Source organism: Trichoderma asperellum, chromosome 6 (assembly GCF_020647865.1).
Source record: "Trichoderma asperellum chromosome 6, complete sequence".
NCBI lineage: Eukaryota > Fungi > Ascomycota > Sordariomycetes > Hypocreales > Hypocreaceae > Trichoderma > Trichoderma asperellum.
Window position 1 is genome coordinate 3,799,034 of NC_089420.1, and position 17,596 is coordinate 3,816,629.

At 50.7% G+C, this 17,596-nt stretch overlaps 8 protein-coding genes across 8 annotated transcripts; 2 read left to right on the plus strand and 6 right to left on the minus strand.

The window, feature by feature from the left end:
- Positions 1 to 19: 19 nt before the first annotated feature.
- TrAFT101_010684 (uncharacterized protein) lies at positions 20 to 1,531 on the minus strand. The gene is made up of 2 exons (XM_024904587.2): positions 825 to 1,531; positions 20 to 753 (listed from the first exon to the last, which is right to left on the minus strand). The coding sequence occupies exons 1-2, from the start codon at positions 1,160 to 1,162 to the stop codon at positions 177 to 179; spliced, it is 915 nt and encodes a 304-aa protein (XP_024755510.1). The 5' UTR covers positions 1,163 to 1,531; the 3' UTR covers positions 20 to 176.
- Positions 1,532 to 1,733: 202 nt separating this feature from the next.
- TrAFT101_010685 (uncharacterized protein) lies at positions 1,734 to 2,774 on the plus strand (the record flags this gene model as incomplete). Its single annotated transcript, XM_024909030.2, has 2 exons — positions 1,734 to 1,834; positions 1,926 to 2,774. The coding sequence occupies 2 exons, from the start codon at positions 1,734 to 1,736 to the stop codon at positions 2,416 to 2,418; spliced, it is 594 nt and encodes a 197-aa protein (XP_024755511.2). The 3' UTR covers positions 2,419 to 2,774.
- A 167-nt stretch (positions 2,775 to 2,941) lies between these two features.
- On the plus strand, positions 2,942 to 4,608 carry TrAFT101_010686 (uncharacterized protein). Its single transcript, XM_024909031.2, has one exon. The coding sequence runs from the start codon at positions 3,034 to 3,036 to the stop codon at positions 4,432 to 4,434; it is 1,401 nt and encodes a 466-aa protein (XP_024755512.2). The 5' UTR covers positions 2,942 to 3,033; the 3' UTR covers positions 4,435 to 4,608.
- Positions 4,609 to 4,644: 36 nt separating this feature from the next.
- Positions 4,645 to 5,928, minus strand: TrAFT101_010687 (uncharacterized protein; the record flags this gene model as incomplete). Its single annotated transcript, XM_024901377.2, has 1 exon — positions 4,645 to 5,928. The coding sequence occupies one exon, from the start codon at positions 5,926 to 5,928 to the stop codon at positions 4,645 to 4,647; it is 1,284 nt and encodes a 427-aa protein (XP_024755513.2).
- A 1,061-nt stretch (positions 5,929 to 6,989) lies between these two features.
- Positions 6,990 to 8,659, minus strand: TrAFT101_010688 (uncharacterized protein). The gene is made up of 2 exons (XM_024911107.2): positions 7,324 to 8,659; positions 6,990 to 7,256 (listed from the first exon to the last, which is right to left on the minus strand). The coding sequence occupies exon 1, from the start codon at positions 7,780 to 7,782 to the stop codon at positions 7,414 to 7,416; it is 369 nt and encodes a 122-aa protein (XP_024755514.1). The 5' UTR covers positions 7,783 to 8,659; the 3' UTR covers positions 6,990 to 7,256; positions 7,324 to 7,413.
- Positions 8,660 to 8,814: 155 nt separating this feature from the next.
- On the minus strand, positions 8,815 to 10,491 carry TrAFT101_010689 (uncharacterized protein). Its single transcript, XM_024901344.2, has 2 exons — positions 9,879 to 10,491; positions 8,815 to 9,817 (listed from the first exon to the last, which is right to left on the minus strand). Exons 1-2 carry the CDS (start codon positions 10,274 to 10,276, stop codon positions 9,502 to 9,504), a joined length of 714 nt encoding a protein of 237 aa, XP_024755515.2. The 5' UTR covers positions 10,277 to 10,491; the 3' UTR covers positions 8,815 to 9,501.
- A 1,094-nt stretch (positions 10,492 to 11,585) lies between these two features.
- TrAFT101_010690 (uncharacterized protein) lies at positions 11,586 to 13,190 on the minus strand. The gene has a single exon (XM_024901346.2). The coding sequence runs from the start codon at positions 12,712 to 12,714 to the stop codon at positions 11,866 to 11,868; it is 849 nt and encodes a 282-aa protein (XP_024755516.2). The 5' UTR covers positions 12,715 to 13,190; the 3' UTR covers positions 11,586 to 11,865.
- A 952-nt stretch (positions 13,191 to 14,142) lies between these two features.
- On the minus strand, positions 14,143 to 17,374 carry TrAFT101_010691 (uncharacterized protein). The gene is made up of 2 exons (XM_024904237.2): positions 15,745 to 17,374; positions 14,143 to 15,674 (listed from the first exon to the last, which is right to left on the minus strand). Exons 1-2 carry the CDS (start codon positions 16,769 to 16,771, stop codon positions 14,260 to 14,262), a joined length of 2,442 nt encoding a protein of 813 aa, XP_024755517.2. The 5' UTR covers positions 16,772 to 17,374; the 3' UTR covers positions 14,143 to 14,259.
- Positions 17,375 to 17,596: the final 222 nt, after the last annotated feature.

Genomic DNA, 17,596 nt, shown 5'->3' on the forward strand with positions numbered 1-17,596 from the left:
ATAACTGCAATACGGTTATCGGGAAAGGGAAAGGTGTGTATGACTTGTGGCGATGTACATTGAGTAGTTGCCTGCTATTGAATCTATGCTGCGAGACCTCGAACTCCCAACTCTCTTAGAGTGTAGTACCAAATCAACTCATATTATCCTTGTAGTCAGTCACTTCTTCCAAGCCATTATAGCGACCTGGGTGGCACAAGCTCGGTCGGCAGGCCCCGAATCGCTCTCGCTTCGCTCTTCGACAATGGTATCTCAAACCACTTCTCCAGTGCCGTCACTCGATCCTCTTCACTCGCCAAAGTTTCCACCACTTCCAAGCCCGGTACGTCCTCCACTCTCTTCCTCACTTCGTTCTGCAACAAAGTCATTACACCCTTCAGCCCATCGCCTTTGTCGTTCAGGATTCCCCTCAGAGCAAAGACGTTATTGACAAAAATGGCTGTGCGGACTGTGCTGCAGTAAAAGTTCATGACCTCGTAGTCTGCGCGGAAGAGTTCCGTTTCTGTAAAACAGTAACGCTCGGTCCAATCTGTGGAGGGAACATCCTGTGTCGAATATACCCATAGAGATTGAGTAGAAGGCGACGTGGACTGGGCGATGGGGCGGAACTCGAGTTTGCCTCGGCGAGGGAGGATGTTGTCGAACTCGTAGCCGTCGATCAGCGGGACGGGTGTGAAGGCGCCGTGGCTGCCAAAAGCGACGTCAACGAGGTAGCGCTGCTGGTTGATGGTGACGATGTTGGCGCCGTGGGTCCTATTGGTCGAAGATTTGTTTAGACAAAAGAGCTGGTATAAGCGGAGGAAGAAGAAGGAGTGAAGACTTACATGCCGAGATATACTGGGCCAGGCTTCACTCTGGCTCCGATGCTGAGGACATTGAACCCCAAGGCTCTCATCATGTCGCCAAAAAGGGTGTTCATCTCAACGCAGTAGCCGCCTCTGCTGTTCTCCACGACCTTTTGGAAGAGGTCATCTGGATCAACGGACAACGTGCGGTGTGGCGAGTAGTGAAGGCTGATGGATTCAAAGGGCACACGAGCAAGATGATGGGCTTGAAGCTCTTTGAGGAATTGGAGCTCGTCTCTCGGGTGCTGAGAGCGCGGATAGGAGATGTGCTCGAGATAGCGGGTGAGCTGATCTTGTGAATATACTTGTGCTGCCATTTTGCCTCTCTTCTTGGTTTCTTCTAATACACTTATACAAGATGGCGCGATGGAGAGAGACCCTGCGACTGTATCGCGGCAGCTCTTTTTATTTATCTTTTTGTAGACGAGTCACTAGTTTAGACTATTGTATTTAGCGATATCCTGGTAGCCGTTGCTTCAATTCTCTTAGTCAACCAATCTTTACTGATGCGGTCGTCCGGGTCTTAGTCGCTGCGACTTTGCCCCAGATCGGCTCCACAGATTCAACTCGGTCTCATGGGCGGAGACCCGAAAGGCCGAGGGGGTCTTATAAACACTATTTGTCATTCCCAGGCACGGAGACATACAGGCCGGAAAAGCAAGTGGGATGAGGCTATATAGCGTCGATGTTCCTCATACAGCAATTCACTCTGTCAAGATGACGCTGAGGCTGAGCAGGATTGATTACGGGCCGTAATACTAATAGCATCGTAGATATGCCTTGTAGACGTGGCATGCCGAGAGTCGACGCCCAGCTGCCCAATTGCCTGCGGATTGGTGGGGACGGCATCACATATTATGTGTGCATCTGATGCGATGGGCAGCGAAGATGGGATTCTGTAAAAATCATTTCGAGACTTCTTGGGGAGATACAGCTTCAATGGAAACTCCAACGCCTAAACAACCAGCAGTCAAAGCCGTCTCTCCTAGGTAAATAATGAATACAACATGATGCCACATCACCCGCATAGTCTCAATCATTGCCCACATGCTGACCTGACCAATTCGTTGCTCGCAATAGGTCCAAAATCCCCGTCAAAATCCCTCTCAAAGTGCAACAAGTTCAACATACCACAAACTACAATCAAATCACAACCTACTTCAAGATCCCCGAAAAGCTGCCCCGCACGCCCACGCTCAAGGGCCTCGATGTCACACGCCTGCCCGACGACCTCAAGCTGATCGGGCCCGAGAACTGGGCCACTTGGTCCAGCATCATGATGGCCATCGCCGACGTCTCGGGCTTCGATAAGGCGGCACTGGAGGAGATACCGCAGGCGGTACATGTGAGCTGCTGGCATAACAGCCAAAAGACGCTGGAGGAGATTCGCGAGGGCAAGATGCTGGGGTTGTTGATCAAGTTCAACATCTCGGCGCATATGAACGACTTGGTGAGCTTGACGACGGATGGCTACGAGGTGTGGAAGGTATTGAAGTTGTATTGCGCGAGGTTTGTGGAAACGGATCCAACGAGGATCCTGAAGAGGAATGGAGGCTGTATTAAGATTTCATGAATGATCAACTGACAAAGACTGAGAGAAATAATTGACAGAGGCATGGAAATGACAGAAGTCACTAGGATTATTACTGTACTTGTTGCTGTTGTTGCTAGGGAAAGCAAAGACTACACAAACTGGAAACCTGTCTGATGGTGGGGGATATAGCGATAAGATGGGTTGATAACCTTGTTCGACTTTACAGCTCGACGACTTTTTGTAAGTAAAGACTGTTTAAGCTCTTTTTAAAGGATCAACATCCTAGTCTAGTTATTGCCGCAGTCTGCGAAACTAGTGGTGGTGCTTAACTAATATATTAGAATAAACTTCATATCAGAGTCGATGTTTTTCTTTAGTCTTAGTTTACATATGCGCCCTACGAACATGGGGAAAAGGGAAACCCACGCCGACCGACTGGAGCCGATGTGGTTTCCGAGTGCGGAGTCATATCCACAACCCTTTATCAGCTTAAGGTTGGGCGTCATTTACGCCGTATACAGTATTGATATAAATATATGTCCCAGAGCTGCCACTGTTTTGGAGAAATATAGAAGAATTATGTACTAGTTATCATGTCCAAATAATAATACTTTGTTAAATAAAAGTGCCATTTGAACTATTGCCTCAGCCACAATGCCTTCTTCAACCGTCTCTTATACCGCGCAAAATGGAACTCGAGAGCCTGGTCTTATGCACCGCTCTCTCGTTGAACGCCCTCATCAAGTTGTCTCCGGCTCGGGAATCTATCTTACTCTCGCCGATGGCTCTCGCATTATCGATGCATGTGGCGGCGCCGCCGTGGCAGTCATTGGTCATGGCAACAAAGAAGTCCAAGAGGCCGTTATACAGCAGTACTCTGACGTCGCATACGTGCACACCATGACTTATACAACTTCGAGTGCTGAAGAGTTGGCCAACGAGCTCACAGAGTTGAGTAAACCATTTGGTTTGACCAAGGCCTTCTTTGTCTGCTCCGGCAGTGAGGCTATGGATGCGACTATGAAGCTTGCGCGGCAGTATCATTTTGAGAATGGCCAGCTGCAGAGGAAGAAGTTTGTTTCCAGGAGACAGGCCTACCACGGTGGCACAATTGGGGCCATGAGCGTGAGCAGCAATCTTCCTAGGAAAATACCATATGAGGGCGCCTTGTTGCTTGACAACGTTAGCTATGTTAGCCCGGCATATGCATATCATGGCCAGTTGGACGCTGAAACCGAGGATCAATACGCCTCCAGGCTGGTACAGGAGCTAGACGACGAATTCCAGCGACAGGGCCCCGAAACAGTCATTGCTTTCGTGGCAGAGACTGTGGGAGGAGCCACGGCGGCCTGCATCACGCCCCCAAGGGGATATTTCGCAGGCGTGAGAAAGGTATGCGATAAGTATGGCATCCTGCTCATCTTGGACGAAGTCATGTGTGGCAGCGGCCGGATGGGAACGTACTTTGCCTTTGAGCCAGAGGGGGATGTGCGACCCGATCTGCTCACGCTGGGAAAAGGCCTCGGAGGAGGATATGCGCCAATTGCGGGAATCCTCATCAGCCAGAAAGTTGTCGACGTGTTGACAAAGGGAACAGCGAGCTTTGTTCACGGCCAGACGTATCAGGCTCACCCAACGAGCTGCGCGGCCGCCCTGGCTGTCCAGCGAGTCTTGAAGCGCGACAACTTGGTAGCAAAGTGTCTCACCAAAGGAGCTTTCCTGGAACAGCGACTACGGTCTGCTCTCGGAGACGCAAAATTCGTGGGCGAGATCCGCGGAAGAGGCTTTTTCTGGGGCATCGAATACGTGCAAGACAAAGCCTCAAAACAGCCGTTTAAGCCAGAAGTGAAGTTTGGCAAGAGGGTTCATGCTGCGGCGCATGATCGCGGCTTGGCCATCTATCCAGGGGCAGGGACTATAGATGGCATTAACGGCGATCATTCGATTCTGGCGCCGCCCCTGACTGCAACGGAGGAGGAACTTGAGGAGATGGTGAGGTTGCTAAAGGAGGCATACGATGCGGTGGAAGAGGAGTTGGGCTCTACGACTGTATAAATGAGCTGGTAAATGATTATTAAATAGTAATAGGAGCGCTGTAGAATAAAATTCCAAAACCAAAATAATATGTACAAACAAAAGGACATCTTATAAATGCAGCAGAAGCAGTGGATATCTATAAACATCACTTAAAAACATAATTCTGCATTCTTCGTCAAGTTTCAAATAAACACGTGTAGATGCACCATCTCCAAAACCCAATCTCTCCTATCCCTCAATCTCGTCAAATTTAAAATAGCCTCTCCACAGCCTATTCAGTGCGCGATCCGGGTCATACTTCTTCGCCGTGGCCATCAGCCTATCATAAGACTTTGGGCTCAAACGTCCCCAGAAATCTTGGCTGGGATGGGCGTAGTTCATGTGTATGAAACCGCAGTACTGGTCAATTATCTTTGCCGTCTCATCAATTTGATCGATAAACCGCTTGCACTCAGCGTCCATGATATCATCAAATGCCGAGTCGGCCCATTGCACAGACAATAGGACGAATATCATCGGGCCCATTGAAGCGGGTAACCTCAAGGCATTATGGCGGCTTCGCTGCGTGTTCCAGAGCAAACGTTCTGACACGGGCTGGAATTCTAGTTCTGACCTAAAGCCTTTCTGGTTTGGCAAGTTCTTGAGCTTTTTATCCAGTGCTTGCCAGTTGGAGAGAATTTCCGCCAGGAATTTGGGCCTATCGACGCCAACCGAGGTCGACCAGGCCGAGCGGCGGAAGCCAGCAGGTTCACTAAAGGTGGTTGTGAAATTAGCTTCTCCATTTGCCTCGGTGATATTTCTGAGAGCTCCTGGAAGCAATTGGAAAGGCTTTGCCAATGCCGGCATATGATGGTGATGCTCGGTGTCTATCCCTTCAGTTACTAAATGGACCTCAGTCACATAGTCTCCATGGAATTCCGAATAGGTGCTCATCAGGAAAGAATGGGAAGTCAGATCGTAACCAAGAACCTTCTTTGCCATGTGGGCATAAACTTTCATCAAGTCCTCGTTCATGGAAGCAGGAAACAGGAGATGCTGCCACCAGGCTTTCTTGCAAGAGAATCGGGCAATATGGAAGCGGGTGATAATGCCGAAGCTGGAACCACCGCCGCCACGAATGGCAGAGAAGAGCTCTTTGTGTTCCCTCCTATTGACTCTAAGGATTTCTCCTTTTGCCGAGACGACTTCGAAGTTGAACACGTCGTCACAGGCAAACCCAGCATTGTGCGGGATGAAAGAAAAGCCACAGCCAAGCACGTACCCAGCAACGGTCAGATCGCTATTCTTGGGGGCAAAGCCTACGTATTCGGTGTCGTCCCAGATTCGGTAAATGTCATAGTATCGCGCAGCAGGACCCACCATTGTGGAAGATCCGTCCATAACGGTTTTAATCGAGTTCATGCGGCTGAGATCGATGAGAACGCCGCCGTTGATGCTGGAGGCGCCGGCAAAACGCGAGAAGCCGCCACTCTTGACGTTGAACGTGGCATTGTTTTGGACGAGGATTTTCATGATGACGGAGACTTCAGTGGCGTTGTGCGGGCGAACATAACAAGCAGGGCGGAACCCACGCTGTTGTTGGGTAAAATAATTATTGCTGCTTTGTTCATATCGTGTTGAGTTTGGATAATCGACATGCTCCGGGGCCATGAAGCTGGAGATCCATCTGCACTGCACGGACACATGAGTTTAAAGATAAAGTTAATTGAAGCAGTAAATGTAGTAAATGTAGTAAATGTAGTAGAGGTAGTAGAGGTAGTAGAGGTAGTAGAAATGATATAAAGGCTATAAAATACATACCGCTCGTTCAGCTTCTGGAGTAGCTGCCCCTGTGGTAAAAAGAGCCCAAGCCGCAAACGCGAGGGTAAATATCCATTGAGTAAAAGGCATCTTTTCGTTGTCTATCTTGATGAAGAAAGATGAACAGGTTATGTGCCAGCTTCTTCTGGAACAGTTTTTGGCAAAGGTTTGGCTTTTATAATGCAATCTTGAGTGGTGAATTACCGTGTCATCTTTCCAGCCAAGTCAAAGTTCTAGCCAAGTCAACTTTCCAACCAAGTCAACTTTCCAGCCGAGTCAACTTTCCAGCCGAGTCATCATCATGGACCCTTATTTATGGGCCTTGTCCCTGTTATGGCGATCTCGTATAATTAAATATAGGTAGGTACGAGGCTTGATGTAGGAAGCTACCAAAAAAACAGGGAATCTGAAGAATTTAAACACACAAGGCGGTAACTCTACACATACATCCGCTAGCAACCTTTTTCACAAACGTATGCGCTTATTGCCGATTTGTATTTAAAAGATTCTTTTTGCAATCCCTATTTTTTTACAGTCCCCTTGGCTACTTATACGTATACTAAGGAGACGGCGTTTTAAAACGAGTTTTATAATGCATAGGCATATTAAACTTGTTGGGGTTCACATCTACCCAACACCCCCAGGAAAACCTTAATATCAATGCACACGTATATTAGTTACAACCTACGTCCCAGATAACGTATAACACACAAGCCCTGATAAACGTTCGAATCCCCCCTCCCCCCTCCCCTTCCCCCAATATCTACCTAGCACTCGTTTTACCGTTGATTAGAAGCGTTGACGAGCAATTTATAAGCGAGTCACAGCTTTGTAGTGAATACATCCGCTCCAGCTGCGAGGCATTGAAAACGAAAGAGGGCTGCGGTTAGGACTTTGTTGGCCAATGTATTTAAGTCATGGCTTTCATATATGGTTTAACCAGCTCTCAGATATTAAGGAAAGACTCCCACAGCCTTGCTGCTGCTGCGCCTTGACATCTCCCAAAACATATGCTATGGCTGAGAAATCGCCCCGAAACGCTAAAGCTGCTGTTAATACTCTGCCATCCCGTATGTAAAATTGGAGCTTGAAGTGTTGGGTACTTACTTTGGATTATTGATTTCGGGCAATACGCCGTGTCAAACACAAAGTGCTGCAGCTGAAGGCATTTCCCAACATATATTGCTGTTGCGACTGCTATAGCCTCTCTTTGTATTTGCTAAAGATGGATAATTTTGTCGAAATAACTCTGGCAAAGTGAGCCCCCGTTCCGTCCCCTGTCGACGACCGCTCGTAATCGCAGTAATTGCGTAATATTACGCCGCCCTGCCGCGCGTTCGCACTGGGGTCAATGATCATCTGTTTGACTACGGGTATGCCCGGCTCCCAGCACCGAGCAATTCCTTCCATGTTTTCCCTGGTGATACGCTCGGCGTATCTAGGGGTTTCCATGAGGAACATTGCCAACTGCGAGTAGAACAGGCCCTCGCGCCGGACCTCGTCGGAGTCGCATCGGTCCCAGGGGACTCTCGCCACGGGATACCGGTTGAATTCCTGACCGAACATCTGTCTCAGGAGCTCATAAGCGCATATCAGGCGCAGCTGGCCGGTGGGTGGCGATTACCGCCATTTATATGGTTATCAAATATCTCAGGTAACCGAGGATATGTCTTCATTGATTCAGAAGAGGTGTAACTGTTCATCCCTCAACCAGAAGCTTATGCAGGTAATGGTAAATAAACAGAGCCTAGTGGAGATGCAACACCTGTTTTGTTCCCGGGAGCTGGACTCTTCCCACTTCCTGGAGCGAGACCCCGTAATACCGCGCCCCATCCTAGAGTTGGTGTTTGTAATGAGCCGACAAAAGACAGAGATTGCTGAGAGGTAGTACTCTTCGAAAGTTCCCCAGACCAATTCACTGTTGTACGGGAGCCTTTCACGCAGAACCAACTACTGATGCTGCTGATGCTCATGTCTTCCAAAGCTAGTTGTTGCTTCCGATGTAAACCCTTTGTGCCAAGCGAAATAACGTTGGCTTACAGATTGTTTGGAAGCAAAACCAGCCGAAGTCATACCAGCGCAGGAAAGGTCAGACCAATGCAAACAATGCGTCAGATTCGCAGCCCTCTTTCGTTTTCTTCAGTTCACACAGACTGAGGAGTCTTGGTGGCGGGTGTGTGTCAAGTTCAGATATTGATGGATAGGTGTACACGTTGGTGGTAATTCATATTATTTATTGCTGGAGAAGAAACCGAGGAGAAAAATAACTGGTTTCAAATGCGCGCCTATAGATGGATTTATGTCAGCCGCAGGCACAATGAAATGACGAAATTGAACACGTACCAGTCACATAGTAAGCTCGGTTAGATCAAGCGTCCAACATATGAGCCTTAATGACTCTTCTCTTTGGGGCGGGACATCTAGAATAATGGATGTCTCGGATGGAGAGCCTGTTGAGCGGTTGTAAAGGACCCGATGAGGGTGCAGAGGGAGTTTTTGAGAGAATGTGAGTCGGGCACAAGTCTTGTTTAAATACTTGAGTCGAGATTGGATATTTGCTGCATAAACTGGTGGTATCCGTTATAATAGCTCTTAATGAGGAATGTGACGACCAATCTCAGCAATACAAAGAAATTGTAAATCTCCAGAGAACCATTCCGGAATAGGAGCCGTCACTACAAAGAAGCACCGCACGGTCCTCATAACAGCTATCAAAATTAAAATGAAAAATCTCTCATAGACACCTTGATAGCAACAGAAATAAATTAAACTATATAAACTTGACCAATGACTAAAATTGAATCAGGTCTGTGCTGTACACTCTTGGTATCAAGCGTGCTTAGAAATAAAGAAGAAATGAAAATGAAAAGTCAGTGTATGCGAAAAACTTTCCCATTCCGCTGTAAAATCCCCTGCTCACATCGATACTTCTATCAAAAACAAAGAAAAAAATTCTGGTCCGTGTCTGTTTTCGCTTCTCTACCCTTCTTCTCGAGCGGCCGCGTCGATTCCATTACCCTTCCGCGCTTCCATAAGACATCCACTGTACGTAGAATAATCTTCTTGCTCCTTAGATGAAGCCGTACGTGTAGTTATATCGCCAACATTTGTTTCCTTAACACTGTCAAAAAGACACGACGTCTTTCACAGAGCAAATAGAACTATACGCCGTGGACCATTTTCGATGCGGCAATGTTGCCGTTGATTTGGCTGAGTATCGTATTGGCGCGAAAACGTCTCATTCTCAACTCTCGTCATACTTCTTTGTTCTTCTTAGCCTTATGTCTAAGCTTTTCGTCTTGCTCCTAGGGTAGCGGTGTGCCCGAGCTTTTGTTTTATAGTAGCAGTATTAGCTGCAAGTGATGATTTTTCCTCGACGAGTCTTTGTCTGGACGACTTGCCAGACAACGATGCTTCTGGTTCGGTAAGTTGTGTTCCATTATCCGAGCGCGATGTCCGCTCATCTTCACTCGATCCGGTCATTACAGCAAGACGTGATCCCTTTTTTCGGTTGTGCGTACATTCTTGCAGGTGCTCGGAGTAGTCTCTTCGTAGATTGGTGAGCTCCTTCATTGATCCGAGAATGTATTCGGATTGTGATCTGTTTCAGCATTGTTAGCGACAAGAAGGACAAGTTCGGCAGCAAATGAAACTCCACTGACTCTTGGTATGTGCTTCTCAAGAGCTCAACAGAGGAAATGAATGAGCTAATCTCATCGGGTAGTCTCTCAATCAGCACCTCTGCGCCTAAATTGTATACATTGTCGCCTTCTGGCGCTTGCAGCACAGCTTCAATCATGCCTTGCGTTTGGACAAGACTGTCATGACAGATTCCAAGACACAGATCGGATCCTGCGATCATGTCGTACTGCGAGAATTTACGATAGATTGAGCCTAGAAGCAGAATGCTGACTTGGAGCCGCTTCAAGAATGGCGACAGTCGCCCAAAGTTCGTCATGGCAGCTGCGGCGCTGCGAAATCTGGTGATACGAGGGAGAGAGTGCTGGATGAGGCCCTCGAGGCCAATAATAATGGGCGGTGGAGCGTCCATGGTAGCCATTACAGTATGAGTCAATGACGGCAATGTATTGTAAAGGATGAACAATGATCAACCGTCAAAACGAGCAGTAGTCGAGCTGAAGATTGGCGCAGCAGGGTATAGGCAATAATATACGGAAATGCCCGCCCAGAAATGCTAAAGAAGCCAAAACCACGCCTAAGAGAAGAGAAGCAAGAAAAGGGGAGAAAGAGGGGAGAGCAAGCCAACCCCTTCTGCAGGCTGTAAAAGGATATGAGACACGGCACAAAAGGGTGTCACACCAGATTCTACACTCAAGGCATGAAATTTCTCCCCTGGGAGGAATTTGCAGCGAAGAGCTTCCAAATACAAGGTATTGGCAGTGTAACAGCAACATCGGCTGTAAAATTAATAGCACTACGAGAATGGAGAGATGCAAAAGCAAGCTTAGAGAAGACTCAAGTCCATAATAGGATGAACCGCCTCCATGCGCCAATGGCATTTAGAAATTCACCATCAAGCTAGCTCACTTCCTAAAGCTGTGGCCCCTGGAAGCTAAAAGTCCGATAAAAAGCTGCATGTGATTGAATTATGGCTAACAGTGGGAACGGCCATGCAAGCACTAGAGCAAACACCAGAATATTATTACCTGTACATGTCTTTAAGTCGTGCTGTACAGACTATATAAAGGGCGGTGGCCCTCTCTCCCTTGGCAAAAAGCACTACTACTTCCTATACTACCATCACAAACAAGTCTTGAATTTATGCCGAAATCTTGGTGCTGGAGCTTGGAGCTGAGTCAACTTCAGTAAGTCAAGCTGTCAGTCGGGCCTGTATTAGTCGAGAGTATCTGAGACAATGTCTAAGGTGGTGTGCGCGCTTGTGTGAAGTAGCGATTTGTACAAGTACGCATGATAATCATGCTTTGGCCGCCCACTATGCTGCGTGTTACTCTTCTTAAGCAAGGGGTTGGGCTTTACTGAAGATAATTAAACGTGGTTCTCCGTAGATCAAATATGTCAAAGTATAAAAACTCTGATGTTGTTCCTTAAAAAGCATCTTCATCAGCTTACATTCTATGTATGTCAGCCTTGTGCGTAGTCATGCTAGTCGAGATTCTGACGTTATACAGCCATGTATACCAGCAAGGATCGTGTCCCAGCTTACTACCCACTACCTACTGCTACTTACATTCCTCACTCCCCTGTCAGTCCCAACAACCAGGATACCAAGAGCTGTACTCATACTCTGTAAAATGGTGTCACAGGACTTTTAGTAAAACAGCAGACAGCAGCCCTGAGAAGAAGAACACTGAGGGACGAATCAAGGGTATGTTTTTTTTTTTTTTTTTGGAAAATGGCACACACGCATATTGGTCAGGGCTTTTCTCAGATTGGTTCCTCTCCTGCTCGTCCATCGATCAGCTCGTGTAGCGAATTTCTTTCTAATCGCCTAATTAACATGAATAAATATTAAGTGATGCTCATAATAACAAAACAAAAACAAAAAAATCCGAAAAATCTCAGGCTTTGTCCACCGTAATGCGCATATACCAGTATCACAAGTCCCCCCCTCGTATTTTTAACCAAAACACACGCCGTATAAAACCATCCCATCCATCCCAGTCCAAATCAGTAGTTGGGCCTCAACCCCATCTTGTCCCGAAAAAAATCCTTCACGTCCTCCACGCCTCGCGGCGAGTTCATAAACATCCCCCCGTCCTCGTACTCCTTCCAGCAAACGTCCTCGACGCCATTAGCCACGAGCATATCTCGAAGCGCCTTGCCCTTGTCCAGGTATTGCTGTCCACCGTTCAAAAAGTACTGCAGCAGCACCGGTGTCTTCTTCCAGACGTCATTGTTTTCTGGCAGGACGCTGTCCGGGAAGAAGATCCGGCGTGCGGCAGAGGGCGTCTCTTGCAGTGGCATCTCACACGATATCCCAACGAAAGCGCCCAACGGCTGGGGCTTCCCGCCACCTGCATTTGATACGGTGCCATCCTCGCTAGGAATGCCCAGGCTGATTATTGTCGCCATGGCCATGCCAGCGCCGTGGCCTATGCCGGCCAGTATGACCCTGTCCCAGCGGCCTCCCAGCATGCTCACCTCGTTTCTAATCACTTTTTCCAGCTCTTTGATCCTCTCTCGCAGGTCAAGCAGGATAGCAGCCTCCCTTCTGGCAGCGTCGGGGTCTTCTGCGCCCTGATTCCACCAATTCGGCTCGCCCCTGTGCATAGCATACTGGATGCCCGTGGAGATGGACTGCAATGACGGTATCAGAGGTTCGCCGGTGGGTGCTTGAGGAAACACCCACCTCGTCGATGCGTAGTTTTGGATAATGGACTGCCAGTCACGATCGGTGGCCTCGTGCATCCGATCGACAGCGCTTCGGGCAAAGTTTTTGTTCTCGTGCAGGAATATGATGGTATGAGTATGAGGCTTTGATGGGGGGATGGTGGAGAGAGGAAGGTCTGCGACCATTGTTTCTCCTTGTTCGTTGCGTCTATTCTGGAACTGTCTTGATGTTTGGCGTGGGCTTCCGCTTGCGTCTAAGCAACAGTGTCAAGCAGACGGCTTTATCTTGGAAAAGAAAGGAGAAGGAAAAAACAGAGAGTATCAGGCTGAAGGCGTCCAAGCTCCCTCCGGAAGGTCTCATGTCAGGCACCGTACCACTGGGCAGGATGAGATGGACGCCTAATCCACACGTCGGCATTAGCGCAGCCCTTTTTCTCATTTCAAATCTTAAAAAATAAAGATGTGAAAAAGCGAGACATTTCGATCGATCGTCATCCCGAGCCAGGCCCGTGATCTCTAAATCTTTCAGGCCCCCCGCTCTGATACTGTATCGCCGACTTGGCTGACAAACGCATCATGAACCAGGAGATCAGGTTTAGATAAGGAGGGACAAAAGAGGCCAACGACAGGACAACAAATTGGGAAAGAAAGAAAGAAAGAAAGAAACAAACAAAAGTAAAGTGAGACGGGAAGGGAAAAAAAAAAAAAAGATGATAAGTGACAGCTGTCAGACCAGTGTTACGGTTACCTCGCGAGAATAGCAAACCACTAATTGCGGGAAGCAGATAAAAGTGAAACTGGGTGGACGCGGCCTAGACTGAGAAGCGAGTGCGAGGAAGTAAAAAGATCGCCAAGGCGACTCTCCACTGCACGATCCGTAATATCCGTTGGCCTAAGCAGTTCTAGCCCTCTTCTCTCTGCCTCACGGCTTCTCGTCTCTGGACAAACTGTCTTCTCGGCGCGGGTAGGGCGCAAAAGTGCTGCAAGCCATCGTCGGATACGAGACGGAGATTGGAGGCAAGAAACCTACCTAGGTTAATGTGACAGCGTGGGCAGCAAGAAAAAGGGATGCATCACTTTTAGGGGGGGGTCAAGGCCGATACAAGGTCGTATCGGTGCCACGGTAGAGGCTCTCGGCGACGCCAGATCGTTGCAAAGCGTTTCTCATTAATTAAACAAACACCCTTGAGACTAGACTAAATGTAGCCAGATCGAGGTCTAGAAGTTCGGGACATGCTCTGTATCATCCGAAGCTTTTTGAGCAGACACTGCGCCAAGAACTCCTGCATCCTGTACAATCAACCACTCCCCATCCGTCTCCGGCGTCGGCCGCATGATGGCTGACGGCCAAAATCCCGAGGTAAGAAAAAGAAGAAAAAAAAAAAAATATGGACCGCCATGACATGCGTATGCATCCTGGCACCGCATAAACGCAAGCAACGGAACAACAAACCATAGGAATAAAGATTAAAAAAAAAATAACCCCTAAATATGCCCCGGAAGAATGACTTTGATTTGTACGCCTAATCAACGCCACGTGTATATCTCTGATTGATTGAACGATTGATTTATCGACGCAGAAAGGAAAGAAAAGAAAAGAAAAGAAAAGAGGAGAGGAAAGGGAATAGAGGAAGAAAAGAAGTCATGGTATATCATATAAGCCCCGTTCTCAATGATGAGCGTCGTCGTATCCGTGCAGGGATCGGATATGCATGGGCGCGCGGCCGGCTACTACCGGTCCTCTTTAATGTTCATATCCGTCTGGATCTCTTCCTGCACGCTATTGTGACCGCTGTCGTTGCTACGGCTTTGCTCCTTGGCACGCTTCGTTTCGAGATGTTTGATGGCATCGCCTGTCAGCTCCTGTCGAGTGAGCAGCTTCCACACGTCCTTCTTTCTCGTTTTCCGATCACCAATCATGATGGTCAGGCCGGCGGAGATGTTGCACGCGATACTGACGCAGAGGATGACGGTGGTAATGGCAAAAGGTCGGTGGTGGTAGTCAATGCCCCAGGTCGTGGCACCCAGGGAGATTTGCAAGCACGAGTGGCAGTCCAGCAGTATCACAATGGCAATCAGGTAGGGCAAGGGGAAGGCAAAATGCGTAAAGGTCTCGTCGGGCTTGTAGAAACTGTGAGACTTGGCCAGCTTCTTCTGGTGGTGCCGCATGCGCTTCCATTGCTTAAACGTAAGCGGAGAGTCCTCGTCGTACTCGATGTCGAGCTTAGCGGCCTCGACGTCTCCGTTCTGATCCACAATGGCCTGCTCGGGGTCGGGTGTGGGCGCGGTGGCAAGGTTGCTGGTGCTAGTGGCGATTCGCTCGACCGATCCGCTGGCGCTCTGGGGCTCGAGACTGGGCGGCTCGGGGTAAGCTGCAAGAGGGTCGCCAGAGGCGTAGTGTGTGAGCTCTACGCTGCCTTCGGCCACTCCCTGTATGATGCCATTCTCCTTCTCCTTGAGCTTCTTCTTCTTGGCCTTTTCAATCTTGCGCGAGTAATGGATGACAAAGGCCATGTGGTATGTGTCAATGGCTCGGAAGGGGGCCAGGCCATCGCCCATGATGGCGAACAGGGCCACCAGCACGCTGTCGATGATGTGAATCGTGTACACCTGCTTGTCTCCAACATAGATCCAGCCGATGAGAAACAGCACCCAGGCCAGGCCGAAGAGGGTGATGAGGACGGCGTAGAGCGTGACGAAGAAGCCCAGCGGCCGTCGCACATACTGGCCAAAGCCCTTCATGGTGCGCTTGAAGCGAGACCGCTTGGAGTGCAGCATGTGGCGCACGCGGTCGTCCAGCTCCATCTTCTCCTCCTCGGTCCAGCCCTCGAGACTGATGCCATGCGGCAGCGCGGCGTAGTGCGAGTCGGTGAGCCTGGAGGTGATTGTGTCGGACCGCCGGAGCGTCGCCGGCACGCCCTCGCTCCTGGGCGTCTCCACGCCGGTCTCGAACCTGGGGAGCTCCTCCTGCGGCTCTGGCAGCTGTTCCTCCTCGCGCTCTGCGGGTCGGCCGAGCCGGGCAGTCGGCCCAACGTCACGCTGGGACAAGACGTAGGTGGGACGGCGGTTTATCCAAGGGCCAAGATCGGGCACGAACAGGGAGTTTTGCACGTTGGTCAAGGTCGAAAGGGTCTGGACCTCGGGATCTAGTGGCACACGGAAAACTGTCAGCATCTGCCGGTCAATTGCTAGTTTTAGACCCAATTGGGGGCTCACCAATGATATCCAGCCAGTCCACCAGCTCTTCGCCGTACTCATCGGGCGCGGGTTGGTTTTGAGCGTGGCCATGGCCAAGGTTGAGGCCAAAGCCATGGCCCTGGGGTGCAGGACCTGCGGATGCGTCTCTCTCTGCGCTTACACCGCGGGGCGGGGGGGACATTGGTCCGCGATTGAGCGAACCGCCAGGCCAGAACATCTTGCTAAGCTTTCGCTTCCTGGTCAGCCTCCTTGCCGGAGCGCCGCCGTCGGGCTGGCGAGGGTCGTCTTCCTCCAGCGGCTCCTCGGGCAGCGACCTCGAGGGCGAAAGCGGTGATGGAGGGATGCCCAGCTCCGAGAGGGTCGGCCGCGATCCCTCCTCGGTGAGACGCGGCAGCGCAATCTGCGGCACCCGGCGCGAGAGCCTGGCAACGTTGGCGTCCGGGTAGATTTGCGCGGCAGGCATGGGCTGCGATATGCTTCGCGGCCGAGGCAGGTTTCGCCGGCCCGTGTCTGTGTCGCTGCTCTCAGAAGCATAGTCAATGACGGACGTCCCTCGCGTCGCAGAGCCGCTGGAGCTGCGTCGAATGCGGACGCTGGGCTGCCTTATCCGCTCATGGACCGGTCGGCCACCGGCATTGGAGGCGGCAACAGAGCCTGCGTTTGACGGCGCGCGGCCGCGGAGGCTCGACGTCCTGGAAACAGCGCTGGAGGTGATGCCCAGCGGCGGGAAGTACTCGGTCTCTGACTCCTCGGTTGCGTCTGGCGTCGCAGGGTTGTACGACCGCCGCGACGACACGGATGGCACGCGGCGGCTGGAGTTGGGAGCGCCATATCGAGGCGGCGGCGGCTGCAGGCTGGACCGGCTCTCACTGCGCGGCGGCGGCTGTGACGGGGGAACGACTGTGTGCGGATCGACCTCGTCGTCGGTGCGGATGGGCGACGGCGACCTGGGCGACGGCGACGGCGACGCAGACGCAGACGAGATGGAGCGCCATCGCGACGACCGCAGGCTTCGCGAGCCTCGAGAGCGGCGGCTGGAATCCATGCTGGAGGGACTGCTGGAGGGACTGCTGGAGGGACTGCTGCGCGGTCTGAGCGTGTGTGGATATCAGAGGTTTGATGGCGAGACGGACGGGCCTCTCAGATGCCCCGGAATCGCTTAGTCAGGCCCCGGACAACCAGTTTTTTTCCCACTCGTTCGTTCTATTTTCTCTTGGCACTGGGGAAGCAGGCGGGCGAGTCTAGGAGAAGGAATGCGAGCGTTGAAAAGCAAAAGAGGGAAAACGGGCGAGCACGCAAAAGAACGACTCGGCACGCAAACGGCGTGTTGATCAGCAGTCAGTCAATGGATGGGGAGAAAAGCAGGGCAGAGCAGGAGAAACACGTTCAAATCAAGCGCATCGAGCTGCGGCGAATAAGTCAGGCCAGTGACGCGGTGTGCTCCATTCGCAAGCGAGCCTTGCCGTGTCTCGCCGCGCTGCTCCTTTTGCGCTTCTGCTCGCTTCTGCTCGCTTTTGCCTGCTTTTGCGCGCCCTTGCTCGCTTCTCAGGCGCCTTCAGTCTTGGGGCGACGTCTGGCGGAATCGACGGATCCTTCGGTTTGGCCACCGGCACAGCCAAAGTTTAAGAGCAAAAGAGCACCGCCATGGCGCTGCGCTACGGCCGGGTAGCGCGCTGGACGACGTCGCTAGAACCGCAGCGGCAGCAGCAGAATTTGCCATTACGTCACTTGGCGCCCAGCCGTGCCCCGTGTCGAGTGACGGGCGCTGCTTTGTCAGACGGCCACAGCGAATTGGAGCCGGGCTGCAGCGCTGCCAGGAACTTGTGTCCTATCACAGCCGGCAGTGCCTGCAAGTAGCGCTTCTTTTTTT

Bases quoted from the DNA above. Each gene is read 5' to 3' on its own strand.
- TrAFT101_010684 (XM_024904587.2), bottom strand. From the start codon at position 1,162: ATGGCAGCACAAGTATATTCACAAGATCAGCTCACCCGCTATCTCGAG. The intron at 754-824 runs GTAAGTCTTCAC...TTCGACCAATAG, and splicing joins GGCCCAGTATATCTCGGCAT to GACCCACGGCGCCAACATCG.
- TrAFT101_010686 (XM_024909031.2), top strand. From the start codon at position 3,034: ATGCCTTCTTCAACCGTCTCTTATACCGCGCAAAATGGAACTCGAGAG.
- TrAFT101_010688 (XM_024911107.2), bottom strand. From the start codon at position 7,782: ATGTTCGGTCAGGAATTCAACCGGTATCCCGTGGCGAGAGTCCCCTGG.
- TrAFT101_010689 (XM_024901344.2), bottom strand. From the start codon at position 10,276: ATGGCTACCATGGACGCTCCACCGCCCATTATTATTGGCCTCGAGGGC. The intron at 9,818-9,878 runs GTCAGTGGAGTT...ATGCTGAAACAG, and splicing joins TTGAGAAGCACATACCAAGA to ATCACAATCCGAATACATTC.
- TrAFT101_010690 (XM_024901346.2), bottom strand. From the start codon at position 12,714: ATGGTCGCAGACCTTCCTCTCTCCACCATCCCCCCATCAAAGCCTCAT.
- TrAFT101_010691 (XM_024904237.2), bottom strand. From the start codon at position 16,771: ATGGATTCCAGCCGCCGCTCTCGAGGCTCGCGAAGCCTGCGGTCGTCG. The intron at 15,675-15,744 runs GTGAGCCCCCAA...GTGTGCCACTAG, and splicing joins GGACTGGCTGGATATCATTG to ATCCCGAGGTCCAGACCCTT.